General features: G+C 48.4%; 4 protein-coding genes across 4 annotated transcripts; all 4 read right to left on the bottom strand.

The window, feature by feature from the left end:
* Positions 1 to 2,790: 2,790 nt before the first annotated feature.
* Positions 2,791 to 4,167, bottom strand: F5147DRAFT_759577 (uncharacterized protein; the record flags this gene model as incomplete). Its single annotated transcript, XM_041440453.1, has 6 exons — positions 2,791 to 2,920; positions 2,972 to 3,309; positions 3,360 to 3,391; positions 3,454 to 3,657; positions 3,711 to 3,894; positions 3,960 to 4,167. The coding sequence occupies 6 exons, from the start codon at positions 4,165 to 4,167 to the stop codon at positions 2,828 to 2,830; spliced, it is 1,059 nt and encodes a 352-aa protein (XP_041295508.1). The 3' UTR covers positions 2,791 to 2,827.
* Positions 4,168 to 4,672: 505 nt separating this feature from the next.
* Positions 4,673 to 6,082, bottom strand: F5147DRAFT_632379 (uncharacterized protein; the record flags this gene model as incomplete). The annotated part of the gene is made up of 6 exons (XM_041432818.1): positions 4,673 to 4,831; positions 4,887 to 5,224; positions 5,275 to 5,306; positions 5,366 to 5,569; positions 5,623 to 5,806; positions 5,875 to 6,082. 6 exons carry the CDS (start codon positions 6,080 to 6,082, stop codon positions 4,754 to 4,756), a joined length of 1,044 nt encoding a protein of 347 aa, XP_041295507.1. The 3' UTR covers positions 4,673 to 4,753.
* A 519-nt stretch (positions 6,083 to 6,601) lies between these two features.
* Positions 6,602 to 13,027, bottom strand: F5147DRAFT_684177 (uncharacterized protein; the record flags this gene model as incomplete). Its single annotated transcript, XM_041436585.1, has 26 exons — positions 6,602 to 6,850; positions 6,902 to 6,963; positions 7,030 to 7,404; positions 7,454 to 7,502; positions 7,554 to 7,568; positions 7,622 to 7,702; positions 7,755 to 8,019; positions 8,079 to 8,287; positions 8,341 to 8,575; positions 8,629 to 8,720; positions 8,777 to 9,169; positions 9,219 to 9,300; positions 9,351 to 9,676; positions 9,727 to 9,795; positions 9,852 to 9,921; positions 9,970 to 10,265; positions 10,317 to 10,688; positions 10,742 to 10,787; positions 10,892 to 11,039; positions 11,094 to 11,338; positions 11,393 to 11,432; positions 11,487 to 11,781; positions 11,831 to 11,939; positions 12,086 to 12,136; positions 12,188 to 12,360; positions 12,416 to 13,027. Coding segments are annotated over 26 exons (4,857 nt in total), but the record flags the coding sequence as incomplete, so codon positions are not given.
* A 2,890-nt stretch (positions 13,028 to 15,917) lies between these two features.
* F5147DRAFT_75427 (uncharacterized protein) lies at positions 15,918 to 17,715 on the bottom strand. The gene is made up of 5 exons (XM_041440281.1): positions 17,494 to 17,715; positions 17,277 to 17,435; positions 17,002 to 17,225; positions 16,527 to 16,950; positions 15,918 to 16,469 (listed from the first exon to the last, which is right to left on the bottom strand). The coding sequence occupies exons 1-5, from the start codon at positions 17,685 to 17,687 to the stop codon at positions 16,028 to 16,030; spliced, it is 1,443 nt and encodes a 480-aa protein (XP_041295505.1). The 5' UTR covers positions 17,688 to 17,715; the 3' UTR covers positions 15,918 to 16,027.
* Between the last annotated feature and the right edge of the window lie 1,082 nt (positions 17,716 to 18,797).

The raw sequence follows: 18,797 nt of genomic DNA, 5'->3' as shown, positions 1-18,797 counted from the left end.
CTTAGCGCTCGCTGATGGATTTAATCGCTGGTACAAGTGGTGATATGTAAGACGGAACAAACCGAGGTGCATCGAAATAAAACCATCAGTCACATAACCGTCACTGACATGTGTTTTCGGCAAGGTGCCTGCAACTACAGCATCCAAATCTGAGCGTTTAGTAGGTCCGTTCATCACCTCCATCATATCTTCTCTTCGACTCTTATTTTGCGCATTATCTGAAGGTTTATCAATCAGGGTTATGCCCCACCAAGAGGCTAAGTCAAGCACGTCAGCCAGAGGAAGAGAAGCGCCGTTAGGCTCAGCAGCACATATCAGACCGTTAGTGGGAGAGAAGGATCCACCGCCATATGGTGCACAGCATCGGCAGAATGCTCTGTGGAAAGGCGAGCAAACCGTATTAGGATGGCCACTGACTTACTTGACAAGAAGCAGGCGGGAATGAAGCGCTCCCTCCTGGATGGCAACAGTTTAAGGTGTTCAATGGTTCAACACAATATCAAGACCACATGCTCACCATGACTTCATGGAACCGTCCTTTACCAGGAGTGCGTCTAGGTGAGCGAAGAACGTCTCACTGGGAGCGAGGAACTCATGACAAAGCACAGATGTTCCTGGATATATTGTTAGTGAATGCGAATGGCACATCTCACCACTCGGTCGGTCCTACTTCGTCAACCACAGCACTCGGACCACGTCCTGGAAGAAACCGACGTTAGAACGGCCGGCCTGGAGCTTGATGCCGGAGTGCATCATCGAGGGTCACTCCCGCTCCATATGGAGTCTTGCCTGCATGGGCACCAGTTGCAATGTACTGAGCGCGTCGGAGGACTGTTCGATTTGCCAGTGGAAAATAGATGGAGAATCAGTAGGAAAACCTTTGGATAGCCACGGGGTGCCGATAGGCTCTATAGCTGTATCTCCCGATGAAACTATGGTTGTGAGCGGAGGTTGGGGCGGCACACTACGACTGTGGAACATAAAGAAGGGCAGTATGGTTGGCGATCCGTGGGAGGGCCACAATGGCCACGTGATGTGCGTCGATTGGTCTCCCAATGCGCTGGAGATAGCAAGTGGATCGACCGACGGCACCATACGACGCTGGAACCCGGATACTGGCCGACAAATTGCACCACCGATAGAGACCGATCACGCTTGGGTCTATGCTGTCAAATACTCTCCACAAGGTGACAAATTCACGAGCAGCGGGGAGGACAACATAATTCGTGTGTGGTCAAAGAACGGCGAGCTACTTATCGAGATCAAAGGACATGAAGACCTCGTGATGTCGTTGTGTTGGTCCAGGGATGGCGCATACATTTTCTCCGCGTCGTATGATCGCACCATCCGAAAATGGCGGTTGATTGGTGGGAAGGAGCTCGTTGTTTTTCAGGGTCATGACAATATGGTCAACTCTCTCTGTCTTTCCCCTGATCAAAGCCATCTTGTCAGCGCATCAAGCGACTGCTCTGTTTGCATCTGGGACCTCAAGACCAATCAGCCAGTCGGAGACCCACTCTTGCATGACGACGAACTCTTGACTGTTGCCGTGTCCTCCGATGGAAAATACATTGTCAGCGCTGGAAAAGATGCAAAAATTTACGTATGGAGCGTAGAGGCAGCATTCAAACGGCAGGGTGTGCGTATCTGCATTGTATTTCGACGTCTTTTCTTTATTCTGAAGCTTTTTGTTGTTGTTTAGGGTATGGATGATGCCAATGCAAGGCCCGACGCGAAGTTCAAGGTAAGCCAGTCTTTTATATCTCCTTCACACTTGATCTCACCTTTTTACTAGAAACGTCAAACCCGACCGCGAGATGTGCGCCAATCAGTTGTGAACAACCTGATCCTCCGCTGATTTATGTTGTCAGACCTTTCCCTCACGACAGCTCGCAAACAATAGAGGTGTGGGGAGATATGTTAGTATTATTTTTCGATTCTTAGCTTTGACTAACATTCATTTGATACAGGGCAATGATTTCTTTGGTAACGATACAAACAGTGGGCCAGCTCCCCCTGCAAGCCTGTCGTCTCTCCTTCGTCGGTTGTTTAGTTCCCCACGCGTCGGCACGCAACCTCCAAATTTACTCCAATCAATACCACGCGAGCCCCGACGTTGGAATTTCAACTTATCTCGAGGGGGAAGTTCCATACATACCGTTGAAGTAGCTGCCGGTCGGAAGAAAAATGTGAGTGACCTCCATTGTTCCTTTTTGATATCATGGAACTTAATACATTGGCAGAGAATTTATGTTTCCCCTCCCAGCGCAGCAGAATTGGCCCGCGCACAAGCGGCTGCAGTAGCTGCGCAACATACGAATGGCAATGAGACTGGCACTGGCAATTCGCTGCAAGTAGGTCAATCTCAGGCTGTGTCGGGAACACAGGTGTCTCAAGGACACCCGACGAACACGAACACACAAGCAGGTCAATCTCAAGCTGTGTCGAGCACACAGTCGTCTCAAGGACTCCCGACGGACACGCAAGCAGGTCAATCTCAGGCTGTGCCAGGGACACAAGCGTCTCAAGGGCAGACAACAGGAACGCAAGGTGCAGGTGGTGGGATGGGAGATGTTTGTTATCAAGCATTGAGCTGCTGCGGATTTTTCTTTAGATTTTTCTTTGGTCGTCGTCGTCCCACCTCGCATCAGTCATGACTCATGAGGACATTTACTAAACTGGTTGAGCATGCTCTATGATACCTCCCATGTATTCATTTACTGTCAGAAACATTCCATTTACCAACCTTGGGTCCAGACTTGCATGCGGTCAAAAATATTTCACTGTAAGGTCCATCTCAGACTAGTAGAGTCATGTCACATACATGTCAATTTATGGGCGAGTCAGGTACTACTAGATAATCCCGGACTATTTGACCGATCTTGTCAGAAACACCGCTCAGAATGTCTATCGTCTCCTTCTGATGGAAGATGTTAGAAAGGTCAGTCATCGATGAAACTTGGACTCCTACCCAAACAATATCTTGCATTTTATGGCCCTCGTCGCTCAGCACGAAATCGGCAACTTCCACGATGCGACCAAGGCTTACGTAGCCACCTTTCATATTCTCTTCATTGTCTCGTCCGCCCACTGCAGCAAATATAAGCTGACGGCTGCCTTGTTCGGCCGTCCAAGCCAGGAGACGCTCCTGAATGGCGAGCGCTATTTTGGAAACTGAAAAGGTTGTTGTCTCGTACCAGACACGTCGTAGTTGTGAATAACAATATCCCGGATTCACGGCTACGGCACTGAGTGGTGTGACGGATTGCAACCTGTCCGTTAAGGCGCGAACGAAGAGGACATTCAACACTGAGTGAATTGTCAGGTTGAAGCGGGTAGAGAAGATAGCAGGCACGTACGCTTTGACTCGCCATACTGGGATTGCATGTGCCTAAAAGATATCGAGTAAGATATTTTCATATGGAGGTGAAGTTTAATTTATTTGCTACTTACTTGGGAATGCACCACTCTTGGCTGCTCAACATTTCAAGTGGTTTCGAGGAGGCCTGGACCTCTTTCGCGGGCGTGATCCAGTAGTGGAGTTCACTGGACATAATTACTATTCGTGAAGGTGTTGAAGACTTTTTCCCCGCAGCAATTAGTTGCGGAATGAGGAGCAACGAAAGCAACGAGGTTGCAAGATGATTGACTTGTAGTCTGAAGAGTGGACATAAGCAATAACTGCGGGCAGAAAAATAAAATAGACCAACACAGACTCCCAGCCATCAATGGTGAGCTGGTAGTCGGGCTGTACGATCCCTGCGTTCATAACCAGGATATGCAAATCGCCGCCCTCCTTCTCGAATTTATCAGCAAATGCGGCTACTGATGCAAAGTTGGCAAGGTCGACTATCCAGAGTTCACATCCATTGTATCCGGTCTCTTGTTCGATTTCTTCAAGTTCAGTAAAATAAAAGTCAATGGTCTCAATTAAATTCGTTCTGAACGGTTATGCGTACCAGCCAAAGCAACCTTCCCCTTGGCCTCGTTGCGACAAGCAATTATCAACCGCGCTGGTCGCATACGGGCGAAGTGTTTTGACGCCTCGAGTCCAATGCCTACATTGGCGCCGACGACGAGAACTGTTTGCCCAGACAGATTTGCTGTCTCTACTGGGGGCACCACTGACCATTGATCAATCACAAAACTGAGAACTGACTTCTTCATGATGATTCGGGAGCTTGAAGAGAATCCATTCGAACGACTTTAATAGTACCACACGGGCCATTCGGCACGCTACGTCATGCATTACGGAGGGGCTAGTAGTGGTTACGCGTACGCGCGGCCTGCATCGAACAGCGCTCCATCATCCTCCTTGGTAAGCTCAAGACGCTAACAAGCGCCAGTGCTTGGATCAACTGCAAATAAGATGGTATAACGTACGGCAGCACTGGTTCTTTGTCCATGACACTATACCCTTTGGTCATGCACGGGTACTTCGAATGATCCGACTGACAATGCTCAAGGAAGCCTGTGCTGGACAATGATCCGATCGACCAACGCTACTGTCCTCCTAACGACATAACGTTACTAACGTAAGAGGTCCATCTTGGATAAGGTAAATATATTTCACTCATACATCGCGCACTCAAGATTAAAGGGACCCTACTAGCCATAGGTGCTCGACCATTGGTAATACTAGAGCTGCAACGGCGCTGCTTCCGGCATCAAGGAGATAAAATTACAAGTCTCGACAATGTAGCAAAAGGCAAGCACTACTATTCCGTACACTTACACCCGTGTACATTTCAGTTTATGGTACTACTAGATAATCCTGGACTATTGGAGCAATCTTGTCGGAAACTCGGTTCAGAATATCTATCGTCTCATTCTGATAGAAAATGTCAACACAGACCCAAGACGAATCAGTGGACTTGAACTCGTACCCAAATAGTGTCTTGCATTTTATGGCCCTCGTCGCTCAGCACGAAATCGGCAACTTCGACGATGCGACCAAGGCTCACGTACCCGCCTTTCATATTCTCTTCATTGTCTCGTCCGCCCACTGCAGCAAATATAAGCTGACGGCTGCCTTGTTCGGCCGTCCAAGCCAAGAGACGCTTCTTAATGGCGAGCACTATTGTGGAAAATGAAAAGGTTGTTGTCTCGAACCAGACGCGCAGTAGTTGTGAATGACAAAATCCTGGGTTCACGGCTACGACACTGAGTGGTGTGATGGATTGCAGCCTGTCCGTTAAGGCGCGAACGAAGAAGACATTCAACACTGGGTGGATTGTCAGGTTGAAGCAGGTAGAGAAGACAGAACGCACGTACGCTTTGACTCATGATACCGGGATTTCATGTGCCTGAGAGATATCGAGTAAGAGATGTCCATATGAAGGTAGAGTTTGATTTGTTTGCTTACTCGGGGATACACCACTCTTGGCTGCTCAACGTTTTAAGTGGTTTCGAGGAGGCCTGGACCTCTTTCGCGGGCGTGATCCAGTAGTGGAATTCACTGGACACAATTACTATTCGTGAAGGTGTTGAAGACTTTTTCCCCGCAGCAATTAGTCGTGGAATGAGGAGCAACGAAAGTAATGACGTTGCAAGATGATTGACTTGTAGTCTGGAGAGTGGATATGAGCGATAACTGCGGGCAGAAAAATAAAATAGACCAACACAGACTCCCAGCCATCAGTGGTGAGTTGGTAATCGGGCTGCGCGATCCCTGCGTTCATAACCAGGATATGCAAATCGCCGCCCTCCTTCTCGAATTTATCAGCAAATGCGGTCACTGATGCAAAGTTGGCAAGGTCGACTATCCAGAGCTCGCATCCATTGTATCCGGTCTCCCACTCGATTTCTTCAGGTTCAGAAAATAAAAATCAATAATCTCATATTAAATTCATTTTAAACCGTTATCATACGTACCAACCAAAGCGACCTTCCCCTTGGCCTCGTTGCGACAGGCAATTATCAACCGCGCTGGTCGCATACGGGCGAAGTGTTTTGATGCCTCGAGTCCAATGCCTACATTGGCGCCGACGACGAGAACTGTTTTCCCAGACAGGTTTGCTGTCTCTACTGGGGGCACCACCGACCATTGATCAATCACATAAGCGAGAGTTGACTTTTTCATGATGATTCGGAAAGTTTGCAATAGATTCAAAGAGAATTAGCCTTAATAGTACGCCGTTCGGCACCCTGCGTCATGCGTCATGCGTCATGCGTCATGCAGCACCATGGAGGGGCCAGTAGTGGTCACTTGAATGAATCATTCAACTTGATGGCGATGATGTGGATAAGGCCTTTATCCAATGAATAAGATAGCTCCATGATCGTCGGTATGCCGAATACGCTGATAAGTGCTTGGATCCACTGCGAGAACACGGGTTGGTGGTGTTTTGTTGTAATCAAGATTCAAGACTGGGCGTTTTTCAAGATACGGAAGGTCTTTCCGATGGATGCAGACGAGTTGGTGCAAGATGCGGAGATCTCCTAAGTTCATATGAAAAACTCAGAAAGAAGTCCGAATGCTTTGTGAGCAGATGCTCTCGGCTTGCAAATCTCAACATATTTCGGTGGTTGATTGGGCCAGATCTTTGTCCATGACACTGTACCCCTTAGTCATCTATTTACGAAATAATCTTACATAAGCGACTGACAATGTGCTGGACGCATCAATTTCATCGTGATCGTAGGACCACTTCAGACAACCACATTTGATACAGAATAAATCAACTCATAGTCAAGTACTCAATTATGCGCTAGCCTTGGCTACATCACGTTCAGCCTTGGCCTTGGCAGCCGCCTCAAGCTCAGTGAATGTGCCACTCTTGAGGCACATCGTCCTAAAAATGCCGTCCTCCTTCTGGATCAGATTCAAAGGTGTGTCGAACTCCGCAACCTGGTAGTCACACATGAGCGTGAGTCCGCACAACCTAATTATAACACGCACCACTCCTGCATCGAGCACAATTAGACGGTCGTAATCAATCACGGTGCGTAATCTGTGCGCGACTAAGAAACCATAAATATACACAACATCAGCGAATGCAAGCCAATCTCCCAAAGTAGATCACTAACCCGTGAGTAATAAGGAATCCGTGAACTCCTCCCTGATCGTCGCCTGAATTTTAGCGTCGGTGCTAAAATCAATGCTACTTGTTGCCTCATCAAGCACAATAATCGAGCTTCGCCTAAGCAGCGCGCGCGCCATCGCGATGAGCTGCCGTTGACCCTGCGAGAAGTTTGTGCCACCTGCAGACACCTGGGTATCGAGCGTGACGGTCGTCTTCGACTCCGCGTCAGTGACAGCCGTCGATGCAGCAGAAGAGGCGGCATCGTCAGGCGTGGATGCACGAGATGGTGCGCGGGAGGTATGTTGAGATTGGTAAGCACTTTGACTGAGCATTTGCACGCGGTACAGCACGTCCAAACATTCACTATCTTCGTGTTCACCTGAAAGGGGTTCGACATCTATGTACCACAATCAGAAATGTCAACTCACCGAATGGATCAAGGTTATCTCTCAATGTGCCCGAGAACAGAGTCGCATCCTGCCGCTAGATCAATCTCATGTGAGGCACGGCACCACAATACAGACTCACCTGGGGAATGAAAGTCTGACATACAAGTTAGCAACAGGGTACATACAAGTAATATATCAGAAACTCACCAAACGAGAGCGAAGGTCATGGACACCAATTGTAGAGATATCAATCCCATCGATCAAGATGCGACCACTGACAGGATCGACCTAACAGACCAGCTCAGCAAACATAGACCGTCTTTTATCAAGCATCACCTACAAAACGAAGAATGCTCATCGCCAAGGTCGACTTTCCACTACCTGTGCGTCCCAAAAGCCCGATTCGCTCTTTCGCATTCAGAGTAAAGGAAACGTTATGCAAGACGGGAGGGAGCTCAGGGGAGTATTTGATGACCAGGTCCTCGACAGTTAGCAACCCTTCCTTCGTCGAGCTAGAAGGCCAATAAGCAGGAGGACGACTAGACTCGATGATGGCAGGAGGCTCTTGAGGCAAATCGAGGTATTCTACAACACGCTCGACGGAGCTGAAAGGGCGAGACGAATGCACATGAGTATAAGAACACCATAAATCATCTCCACATACTTTAGATCAAGCTCAAGTGCGGTCCAGAACCGACAGGCCCAATAAACACTGGTAGTAAAGGTCATAGCACTCGTGATACACAAACCCGCGGTACCAGCTGAGACATAGCCCGATAGCGCAAGGAGAGTAGTGGCCAACACAGCCAACCCACCGAGCGCATCAAAGTTCAACAAGAGCCATCGATTCGTCATCCAGAAATTGTACCACATCTGTCACAGCAACCGTCAATGTCATCGTACAGTAAAATTGAATTCGAGTCTACCTTGGTAGTAACGTCGATCTTATCGTGCAGGTCGTCCAAAAAGCGCTCTTCAGCAGAGAATGCCCGAACCGTAACAATACCCTCAAGCAACTCGCCAAAGCCAGAGAAGATAGGCGACCGAGAATTAGATTCCATACGACGAAGATCTCTGCCAGTCTTCAGATACCCAAGAGCTAGCATGCGGTAAAAGAAACCTATGATCACAGCAGGGATAAGGAAAATCGGGAAGAAAATACTAGGGGTCAATGTATGAGCATATGACTTATCGAGATGTGAGCAGTGACTTACACGACGGTGAAAATCGCAGCCGCAAACGTCGCCAATGAAGAGTTGACAGCTGATAGCGAGCTCGCGAGATTAGTGTCAATGGTTTCAATATCCTAGAGACCGCGATGTGTGAGTTGACGATCCAAAACTACAATGCTTTTAGTCTCACTTTTCCGAATCTATTGAGCATGCGACCAGCCGGAGTGACATCATGCCAGCGCATCGTGGCACACACGACACCCGTCAAGAGCTTGCGGAAAATAGATCTTGACGCTTTCAACGCTCCGGTGTACTGAATAGAGATCGACAATATGCCCACTGCCGCGGTGGCGAAGCCGATCAGCCCATAAATACCAACGTAGTATAGCGGATGTTCATGAACGTCAGGCAACGTGATGGGGCCGAAGCCAGTGGTGTTAACATGGAAGTAGCTGTTCGAGTAGTGTTGATAGTCATGGTAGGACATGTAGCCGTTCATCAGCACCTCGTTCTCGGTCAATACAGAGGACGGCATGATGTACGGAGCTGGCTCGGTGCCATCGCCGTATGCTTGACCCCATTCCTATAACAAACATAAAGTACCAATAATGAAGAAGAGAATATCGACTAACCCGAACCCAGAGCTTCTCAATAACACCTAAGCTCTGCGAACAGACAATGAGTAGCCCAAGCATAAACCATGTCCAGTACGAGCTGCCCCGTAGTCAGCCCACGCAACACCTGAAATGTAACGAGACCCTTACGATGCTTTCAAGTACGCATTATAAATTGCCCACTTGACGCCTCCAGCCTCCCGGTGCTCGTCCTTGATGAGCTTTCTAGGCTTTTTCTTCGATTCTACAGGCGTGTCTGCCCCATCGCTGTCCTCCTGCGCTTCAACAGGGACCTCAAAGGCTGCGACAGATTCCTCTTCTTTGGCTTCTGCAGTGGAATCCTGCGCAATGTGGTCCAGAACGCCCTGCGCACGGAGATCCTTGACAGTGCCCTTGGCATCGATGCGACCATCCAGTATGCGGACGAGGTAATAAGTGCCAGGGAGCACGAGTTCCACGTGGTGAGTGACTAAGATCTGTGAACGGATTTAACACCGCGTTGTATCATCGTGGATGGCAGACATACCACCGTACGGTTTGCCATCAACGGTCCGCGGAAGAGTCTATCGTACAAGAATCGCGCAGTGTGACTGTCCTATTCGCAACATAAGCACGATGGTAGCATATGAACAGATAGATAGTAACACTCACCACAGCACTTAATGGATCATCCAACAGGACATACTTCGTGCGAGCATACACGGCGCGAGCAAGTGCAACACTGAATACCATGAGCATCCCGAACAAAGATCTAAAACCCATGCCTCACCGAGCTTTTTGGCCACCTGACAAGCTGACCCCCCTAGAGCCAATCTCAGTATCGTCTCCATCCTCCAAGATATTTAAGTCCGGCTGCAGCGCACAGCACTCGACGACATCATTATACCTCTCCTCGTCAAAAGGTTGCCCAAATAGAATGTTGTCTTTGATGGACTGATGACGCAGCCATGGTGATTGAGCGGCATATGAGATTGAGTGCATAAGTCCATTCTCGTCGATCTTCGACGTATTTTTCGAGATAGTCAGTTTGCCGCTGATGGTAGTCATCTCGCCCAGCAGTGCCATCTAACAAAGCATCATGTGAAATTTATATTCAATGGAAAGAACTTTACTCACGAGCAAAGCAGTTTTGCCACTCGCCGTCGGTCCAGTAATCACGGACAGCTCGCCCTCGGGAAACCGTACCGAAATATCCTTGAGCTCGAATCTATGATCTTCGGGCGACGAACGGATGGACCCGGACTCGGAATCGACGGCAGTCGCAGTTTCGTCACTCGAACTAGCACGAGAGTGGCTTTTGCCCTTGCCTTTCGAAGGTTCCTCAGGCTGCTCGGGAACTTCGTTCCACTTAAAAAATCCGTTCTCAATTGAAAGGGTGTCATCCTCTTCATCGCTACAGGGTGCGCGAGCCCTCTTAATGGAAGACACCTGGTCATCGACTTCGTCCTCTTCGAGGTATTTCTCAATACGTTTTAACGCAACGCCAGTCTGAAAGCCTGCCATCAGATACAACGCTCTAGAAATGAATGATGCTATCATACCTGTAGTATTTGAACAATCCAAGCTGGGATAACATTCAACGGCTGACTGAAGCCCGCATAAGCCAGAGAACGAGATAAATGTATCATTAACTACTTACCGAATCATGCTGAACAGCGCGATAGACTGAAAAACTGCATCAGCAATCTCACCTTATTTCCACAGTCACCGGACTCACCGTGAAAGCAACCGACACAGTCAGCTGGTTACCTTGGTACACGAAAGTGAAGAATGATATGAGCGACACCAAAATAGGAGCAGAGGTCCAGATCAGGGAAAACATCACTGAGTTGATCCGGGCTAGTGAAATGGCGCGTCAGCCGACTTCCAAAAAATGACGGTGCGGCTACTTACCCTTCACCATCCATTTCATCTCCACTCCTCGCGCATCCATAGCCCGTTGAATCCAGCGGTCCTCCCACGCGAAGAACTTGATGAATTTGACAGCTCCGATGAGCTCGTTAAGGACAGCCATGCGTTTGTCTCGCGAAGCAGAGACACCCTTATGGATGCGGACGCTGCGTTTAGTGACAAAACTGTTCAGGGGCCAGCCAGCGAGGAGAACGACGAAGCCCGCAAATGCAGATAGACCTAGAAGACTGTAAATAGAAGGTGAGATGCTTCAACTGATTGACACGAGTGGACTTCCTTACTTGTAGAGGAAGGTCGTGGCAATGATAATCTCGAACGGAGCTATCAATAGCGATAAGATCGATTACCAGACAAGGGAGGACAAACGTAACTGACCTCCATAGATGAAATATGCGCCAGATACCATCATGGCAATTCTGTTTGCATCTACAGCCATCAGATTGACAATCTTTCCAACATCCGCGCCAGCCTTGGGGTCATCCGAGGTCGCATTCTCAACAGGCTTGATTCCCGCTTTTTTGTCGGCAGCCTCCTTGGCTTTGTCCTTGTCGATAATGCCTGAGTAGTCCTGACGCTTGAGAGCTTTGTCATAGATGGCAGCCATCAGCTCTACACGCATCCTTGTCGCCGCTCGCCGTCCGAACCACAGGTGTTGGACATCAGCTTCTGCCTGATGCGACGTAAATGAGAGCTCCCGAGTAAGAGACCAAGATACATACCTTTAGCAACGTGCACAGGAAGGCCAAGAAAGCATAGATGTATGCTTGGAATCGGTCCTCTGCGGAAGATTCCTCGATAGCATCAAGGATACGCCTGAAAATCGTTGAGCTCAGAGCAATTAATACAATAAGCCGTACTCACTTTAAAAGGAATGGCGAAGCGTAGGCGAATATGACGCTGACATAAGTCAGCAAGAAATCCAGTCTGACTCGAGCGTTGAGTGAAATTTTCAGTAAAAGAGGACAGAGGCTCACAAAAGATCTTGCGAGTTGGCAGCCCACAGACGGCGAAGGAGAGTAGAGCGCCTGACATTTAGCATTAACAGGTGGTCACCTCGTAGCATGATATATACGCACATGATGGTGCTGAACTTGATGAACACTGGGCGGGATTGCTGGGTGGGGCTAAGTTTCCAAACGTCATCCTCGCTCATGGTCATGTTCGAGCCACGAGTGATAAGTGGGTAGACCCATGAGAACGTTATCCACTCCCACATAGTGGCATAGTCTTCAGGAGAGTACTTGACATACTATGACGCGGGTAAGATAAGCAAGTGGGCAATAATTAAAAAGATAGCGGCCTACAATATCTTCCTTCTTGATACGGTTGCTTGGCAGCTCGAAGGGCATATTTCCTACGATGGTCAGGAGCACCAGAATGGCGATGAGATTGGAAATGAGGCCCAATAATGGGAGCTGAGGCAATGGGACACCGAAAACCTCATACTCGTACAAAGTACCACCGAACAGGATTATGCCAAAGACGAAGTGTAGCACAAATAGGGAGAAGAGATCGAAGTGGATAGTCGGCTTGGGCCAGAAGACAGGCTTGCAGGAGGCATATATCCAAGTGGCAGAAATGAGAAGTTGCGCGATACCCGGCCAAATATAAGCCTTATTCATGAGGATGCTGTATGCACCGGCAGCAGACCAAACGAGAGCCTCGACCAAAGCGACAAATGAGAGTAGTACGGTGCGCCATAAAGGAACGGTATTGTCGATGACAAGGTCGTCTGTTTTTTCCCCTTGACTATCTAGAGCTTCGGCTTCGCGCAAGGTCAAGAAACTGAGGAAGGGCGTTTTAATAGCGCTAGCAAGTGGACGAGCGAATGCAGGAGTCCGGGATATGGAGAAGAGACACAACGCTAAGACGAGCGCAGCGGGTACAATCGCCCCAAGGGAGGTGCGTACGCAGGCATCTGATAAATCAGGTGCATTGATGCCTGGGCATAATTGAATCACCATTGCTCTCCAGAGAAGCTTTTGGACGGGCTATCCCGTGCACCTTCTGAAGTGGTAGTGGTGATTGTGGTCGACAGTGGTGAGTAAACCTGTCAAATTGTAGAGTAACGGTAGGGAACACGTTGACTCAGCGTACGTTCGACAAGCTTGTTCGAATTCAACAACGCTTATTGGAACAACTCATTGCCATTACATAAACGGGGCCAATAATGATACGTAAGTAGTAATATGCAACGGTGCGCAGTATCAGCGCTGATACTGCGCAAGATTGCCGCGGACAGAGGAAACTTACTAGTAGTAGTATGGTAGTATCAGGCTCACCGGCCATCAACGCGAAATTGCCGCGCGCGGGGGTTAATATTGCGACAGGCTGCGTCGAGTACTGAAGTACTGAGAAATGACAAAGATGCGGCAAGAATGCTTTCAGGACAATCTTTTCGCACAGATTGCCGGTGGTCCTTTGACAAGTGATGCATATACGACACAAGTGCCCCGGCAAATATATATTTTTATCTCGAACATTCATCATCGTAGCGCCCCTGATGCGCCTGTTCTCAACTCCCAGGCTCTGTTTCCACCCTTGGGAACTCTTCTAACCTTTTTTTTCAAGGAACTTTGCCCACCATTTTCACTTCATGGGTTGTCGCGATCCTCCACCCCTCTTGTGATCGGCACTACAACCGAGTCGCTATCAAACGAAACGCACCCTGCAAATCGCGTATTGCGCGAACTACAAACGCGGCGATGTTCGACAATAGCTCGTGACAGCCGAGAACAAAAGAAGCTTTGAAGAGAAGCAAATTAGAACATAATTGCGGGTAATAGTAAACATATGTGAGGTATTCTGAGGGCACATGCGCAACTGAATGTGGAGGACAAGCAAGGACGCGTGCAACACAGCACGGTACTTCCCAAAAAAACATCGCACTCTAGAGTCTAATGGACTGTTAGGGCACGGGAAGAGAATATATGGCTCACGACGAAACCAGTGGAAAACAGAAGTCGACAACAAAATGAGAAGTGTGAGAGAGCCGACGGGGTTAACGTTCCAATTCAAATACAGGACGGAAGGTTCGGAGCATATCGGATTCTTGTCTCCACATAAATCCCATACGACTCCCCAATACCATGGCATGGGGCAGGCGTTCCTGAAAGCGAGTGTTTGCGTCGAGATATGCTGAGCAAACGGGTTCAAAGTTGACGTTGATTAGCAAAATTACTAATGCAGCTCACGCCGTGGGAAATTTCTATTTGCTCCCGTTGGAAACACTGGACAAACGATCTTCTTTGTCCAAATATTCGTCCCTGAAGCACATGCTACACAAAACTACTAAAGGCCTCTTTCGTCCCAAACAAAAGTGCTATCAACTAGCCTTCAACGTGCTGCATGTCCCACTTGCCACTGATCAGAATGAGCAGATAGGATCCTTCTAGTGAGTATTATGTATCTTGCGCGTCCGATCCAGAGCTCGAAGCACCATCGCCTACCAAGTCCTTCCTGATTCACCGAGGTATCTGATCAGATGATTCTACTATCTGAGATAAGAAACCATCAGTTCCAAGCATACACTACAAAACCTTCCCCAACGGTGCTCGTTCCAGCATCTAGCACAACAGGACATATTTATCATTCGATCGCACACACAGTTGCAAACTTCGGTCCCACGAGATCGTCATCGTCTTCCCGATGCGGGTAGCACCCAGCAATAATGGTTTTGCAGCGAGGACTTGCATCCATCGCCCCGGCCGGAACCTGACTCAGTGTAGCTCCTGAACTAGCCATTTGTGGCAGAAAGACAAACTTGCTGCATCTTGACTGCCGGTATAGGCCAACATCTGTTTCGACATCCTGCCCACCCCGTTCAGACCCGCAACTTACAGTATAAGTCCGGCAAGCTTACTCTCAAAAGACCCCTTCCACTTTCACGTCCTGCTGGCGTCGTGGACATGGACGGAATAATATTGGCCCTCCATATACGGAAGACCCAAGAATGAGGAATACCCTCGCATGCATCTAGCGCCTACATTCACAATACGTCCTTGCGGAGCTATACTGTCAAAATTCTTCGTCCGACATCACGGCAAACTCGTAGTTGGCCTGACTTGGCAACAAGCGACCTGAAACCGCGCTAATGTACGTTTGAATGAAAAATAAAGCGCTAAAAATCATCAGGGAATCTGATACCATGTTCTACTAGTATCCGCGCCACTGATCTGATCCGTCTGCTACACGTGTCTGTACAGCGGTGTTGTCTCACTAGAGCTCATATACATATACCGTCAAGTCACGAATTCGAGTTAAATCAACGATATCGACGTCACCTCGAAAGGCAAACTCCGCAATGTCCAACTGTGCAACGTTGACAGTAACGAGATATCGAAGTACAATTATCGCCAGACAAGATTCATGCTACTCGCTGTGCTAATATGCCGTCAAGTCAGGATTCCGAGTTAAATTAACGACGTCACCTCGAAAGGCGAACTCCGCGATATCTAGCTATGAAACGTTGACAGTGACGAGATATCGAAGTACAATACAGTCAGACAAGATTCATACTATTCGCCAATCGGAAGACACCATGCTTGACCGGAATCGATGTATTTTGACAGCGCTCAGCGGAGGAAAACCCTATTAATATATACACAGTGATAAAATAAAACAATATTCATCGCAAGTGTTAAGTGAATAAGGCATTTCGCCAACCTTATAAGATGTAGATGCGGTGATCATCATCATTCAATATTCATCTAATACGACTCAGTTACACTTCTTACACAAGCATTACCCCCTTTTAGATCCGTGTGCTGCATGTCCCTTGTGAATGAATACGATACGCCATGTCTTGGGTGACATCAGACGATCAACACATTTGGTGAGTTTAAAAAGCATATAAAATTACAGTCATTGGTTCAGCGGTGTTTGTATCACATACATTTCAAATCCCTCATTCATTCCTAATCCTTCGCAGGAAACCCCTCTAGGCTCCAGAACGTCCCGTCCCTCATATACTCTTCAGTCAATCTCGCGCCCAAAAGGAAGAACGATCCATCCAGCGCCTCTGCGCCCTCCAGTTCCGTATCCTTGAAGTAGCCCTTGGGCCGTGCGCCATAGAGCGAAGAGAAATGTGCAAAGGCGCGCAGAATCTTTGACACATGGTCGTTTGGGTGCATTATCCCAGACTGAACGATGTCGAGGAATGGGTTATCGACCTTGTTGTCTGACGGAAGATGTGAGGTGGCGCTGAGGAAACCTTGAATGTCCAGTCTAGGGAAGCCGCGTGTGATATGCAACCCAAGAATCGTCGCAAGGTATCCACGAAGTAACAGAACTTGCGAGTCTGTTGGCAGGTAAGCCAACAAGGATGGAAGGAAGAGACTTGAGGTGACGCAATGCATGCTGGAGCACCCCAAAAATCAATATTGTTTCGCAAACGGCAGATTTGACGTCACTCACTAGATGAAGTCTGCCGTGAAGCCTCCGTCTTTGTTCCATCCTCCAAGGGTGTAGAGGATACTGCTTGTCCAGATACATTCTTCCATCTTACGTTCGATTTCGCCTGGCTGTGACGGGTCGATCGTCCATTGTTTAGCGTAGTCCCATACAGTATCGCCGTGCTCGGACATCAGGCCATCAAAATTTCTAAAATGCTTCTTGATCTCCTTCGGTGTGAATTTCGGATCTTGCGTGATCTTTGCAAGAATGGAGAATGCATGGTTTTTTGGCGGTTGTGCTACTTGAGAGGGCGCAGTAGGTGCCTTTGTATTAAGGAAAAGCGAGGCAAGTTGGGTTGTGGCCTCTTCCACTGCAGTCGTATCGCTATGCTCGAAGAGATCTGATGGTAAAAAATTATGCCCATGCACGCTGGTCAATGCAAGACCTTTAGGTGTCTGTCAGGGACTCGTTTACAATGATGTGTCATGTTCCTCGCCTTCGACGATCATGCCTGGGATGCCTAATTCCGCGCCGTATCCTACATGGATGAAGGCGTGTAAAAAACCTCCAAGGAAGCGCGCCAACATCACCGGCTGGGCGGATGCGTCTCGTCCCTCTATAAAGTTGTACTTCTTAGAGAATATGTATTCATCTAGCGTGGCGCTGACGCTCTTTTCCTCGACAACCTTGATGAAGAATGATTTGTACGCGGCGTAAAAGCTAACAAGAAATCAATTGAGCGATGCGCTGCGGCGTCAATTTTAAACTCACTTTTCATCACCTATATGTTCGATAAAGTTCTCTTCTGTGATAGCCTCGGGAGACCTGATGGCTGGGCGTTGAATGGCGCTGTCTTTCTTATACAACTTTTCGATCAGAGGTCCACTCGCGCCCATAGCGAAAAGTGCCAGCGCGCGATGAGTGATATGGCTTCATCGACGCTCGAATCAGCAACATGAGACACGGATCAATCAAGATACATACGCACTTATGAAACTGCTGGTAGTTGAAGAAAATGTGGTACTTTGTATAGTTATCCTTCAAGACATACGACAAAGCTGCAGCTGCTTCTGGGGTAGCACCAGGATGCCGCGGAGGGGAAAGCACGCTCGGCGGGGAGGATGGGGAAGGGAACAGGGCATCGAGTTCGCTGCTGGGATCAGTCTGTTGAACTGCAGCCATCTTTGAGAATGAGCGAGACAACCAGAATACAGAAAGGCGCACGTGCTTGGATGCATTCTCACATTTATATCCTTGTCCTATAGTCACAGGGCCTGTGATGCCCGTGCATTTTGGGGATTTCTGCGCCCAAACACCACATGTCAAGCAACAGCTGACAAAGTCTCCGCTACTGTTGAGGGTGCATAGTACCGACGCCGCGGCGACGCGTGTTAGGTACCCAGGTTATCACGATGTGGTGCCTATAATGTACACGTCTGCCAAAGTCCTAGAGCCAGCATTATCATGGCTATGGACCTGTCAACTTACGTATAATATTATCACTGCGCAGTATCTGCGAGCGATTCAATCATATCGGAAAGTGACAAAACTGCAGCACTTGGAACTGAAGTCAGACATGAAGTTGGGCAGATGCGTCTCTTCAAAAGTCAGGACTGGCAGCTCGTCTATCACAGGTACAAACCATGGTGTTGCACTTAATGTAGACTCTAGAGGATCAACACAGTGGACTGGCGCGGCTAGTAATATTAATGTGCCTGCTACCTACGGCAACGTCCGAAGGCTCTACCCTACTGACTAAGCTACGGCAAACACCCCCCTGCGCGACCCCTGAGGGGTACCACTCCAACGGAATACGCAAACCTACTGGCAGAAATTCTCTGCCATAAATGCTAACTTGGGCAGCCATAAGGACGTTCTTTGTGGGCAGCTAGTTTGATCTGGGCTATGCTACAGTTGGTATATACTAGCGAGCAGCTTCGCCGTGCATTCAACGTTGATATCGACATTCAATCACTATGACCCGGGACGTGAATTTATAAATGAAGGATCCGTTGGAACTTCCGTGATAAAGTCACTGGCGCCCAAGATCTCCCCGAAAATAGGACTGCGACACGTTATACTTGGAGAAGTCAGGTAGGTTGCCGGTGTAAAAATAAGCTCACCGAAGAAATCGTGCGTTTTGTCACGCGAACTTGGATAGTGTATATTGTTTGCAGTATGGCATGGTAATTCGACCCACTGACGCGACGTCTCGGACTCGGAAGGCTAGGCCAACTATAGGAAGGTATGAAAACGTTCCCATTGGCTTCGAATGATTCGGGACCGCGGCAA

This window comes from Suillus discolor (assembly GCF_016758755.1).
Source record: "Suillus discolor strain FC423 chromosome Unknown F5147scaffold_14, whole genome shotgun sequence".
NCBI classification, from domain to species: Eukaryota; Fungi; Basidiomycota; class Agaricomycetes; order Boletales; family Suillaceae; genus Suillus; species Suillus discolor.
Note: the sequence above shows the minus strand (reverse complement) of the source record. Positions and strands in the feature narration are given on the sequence as shown.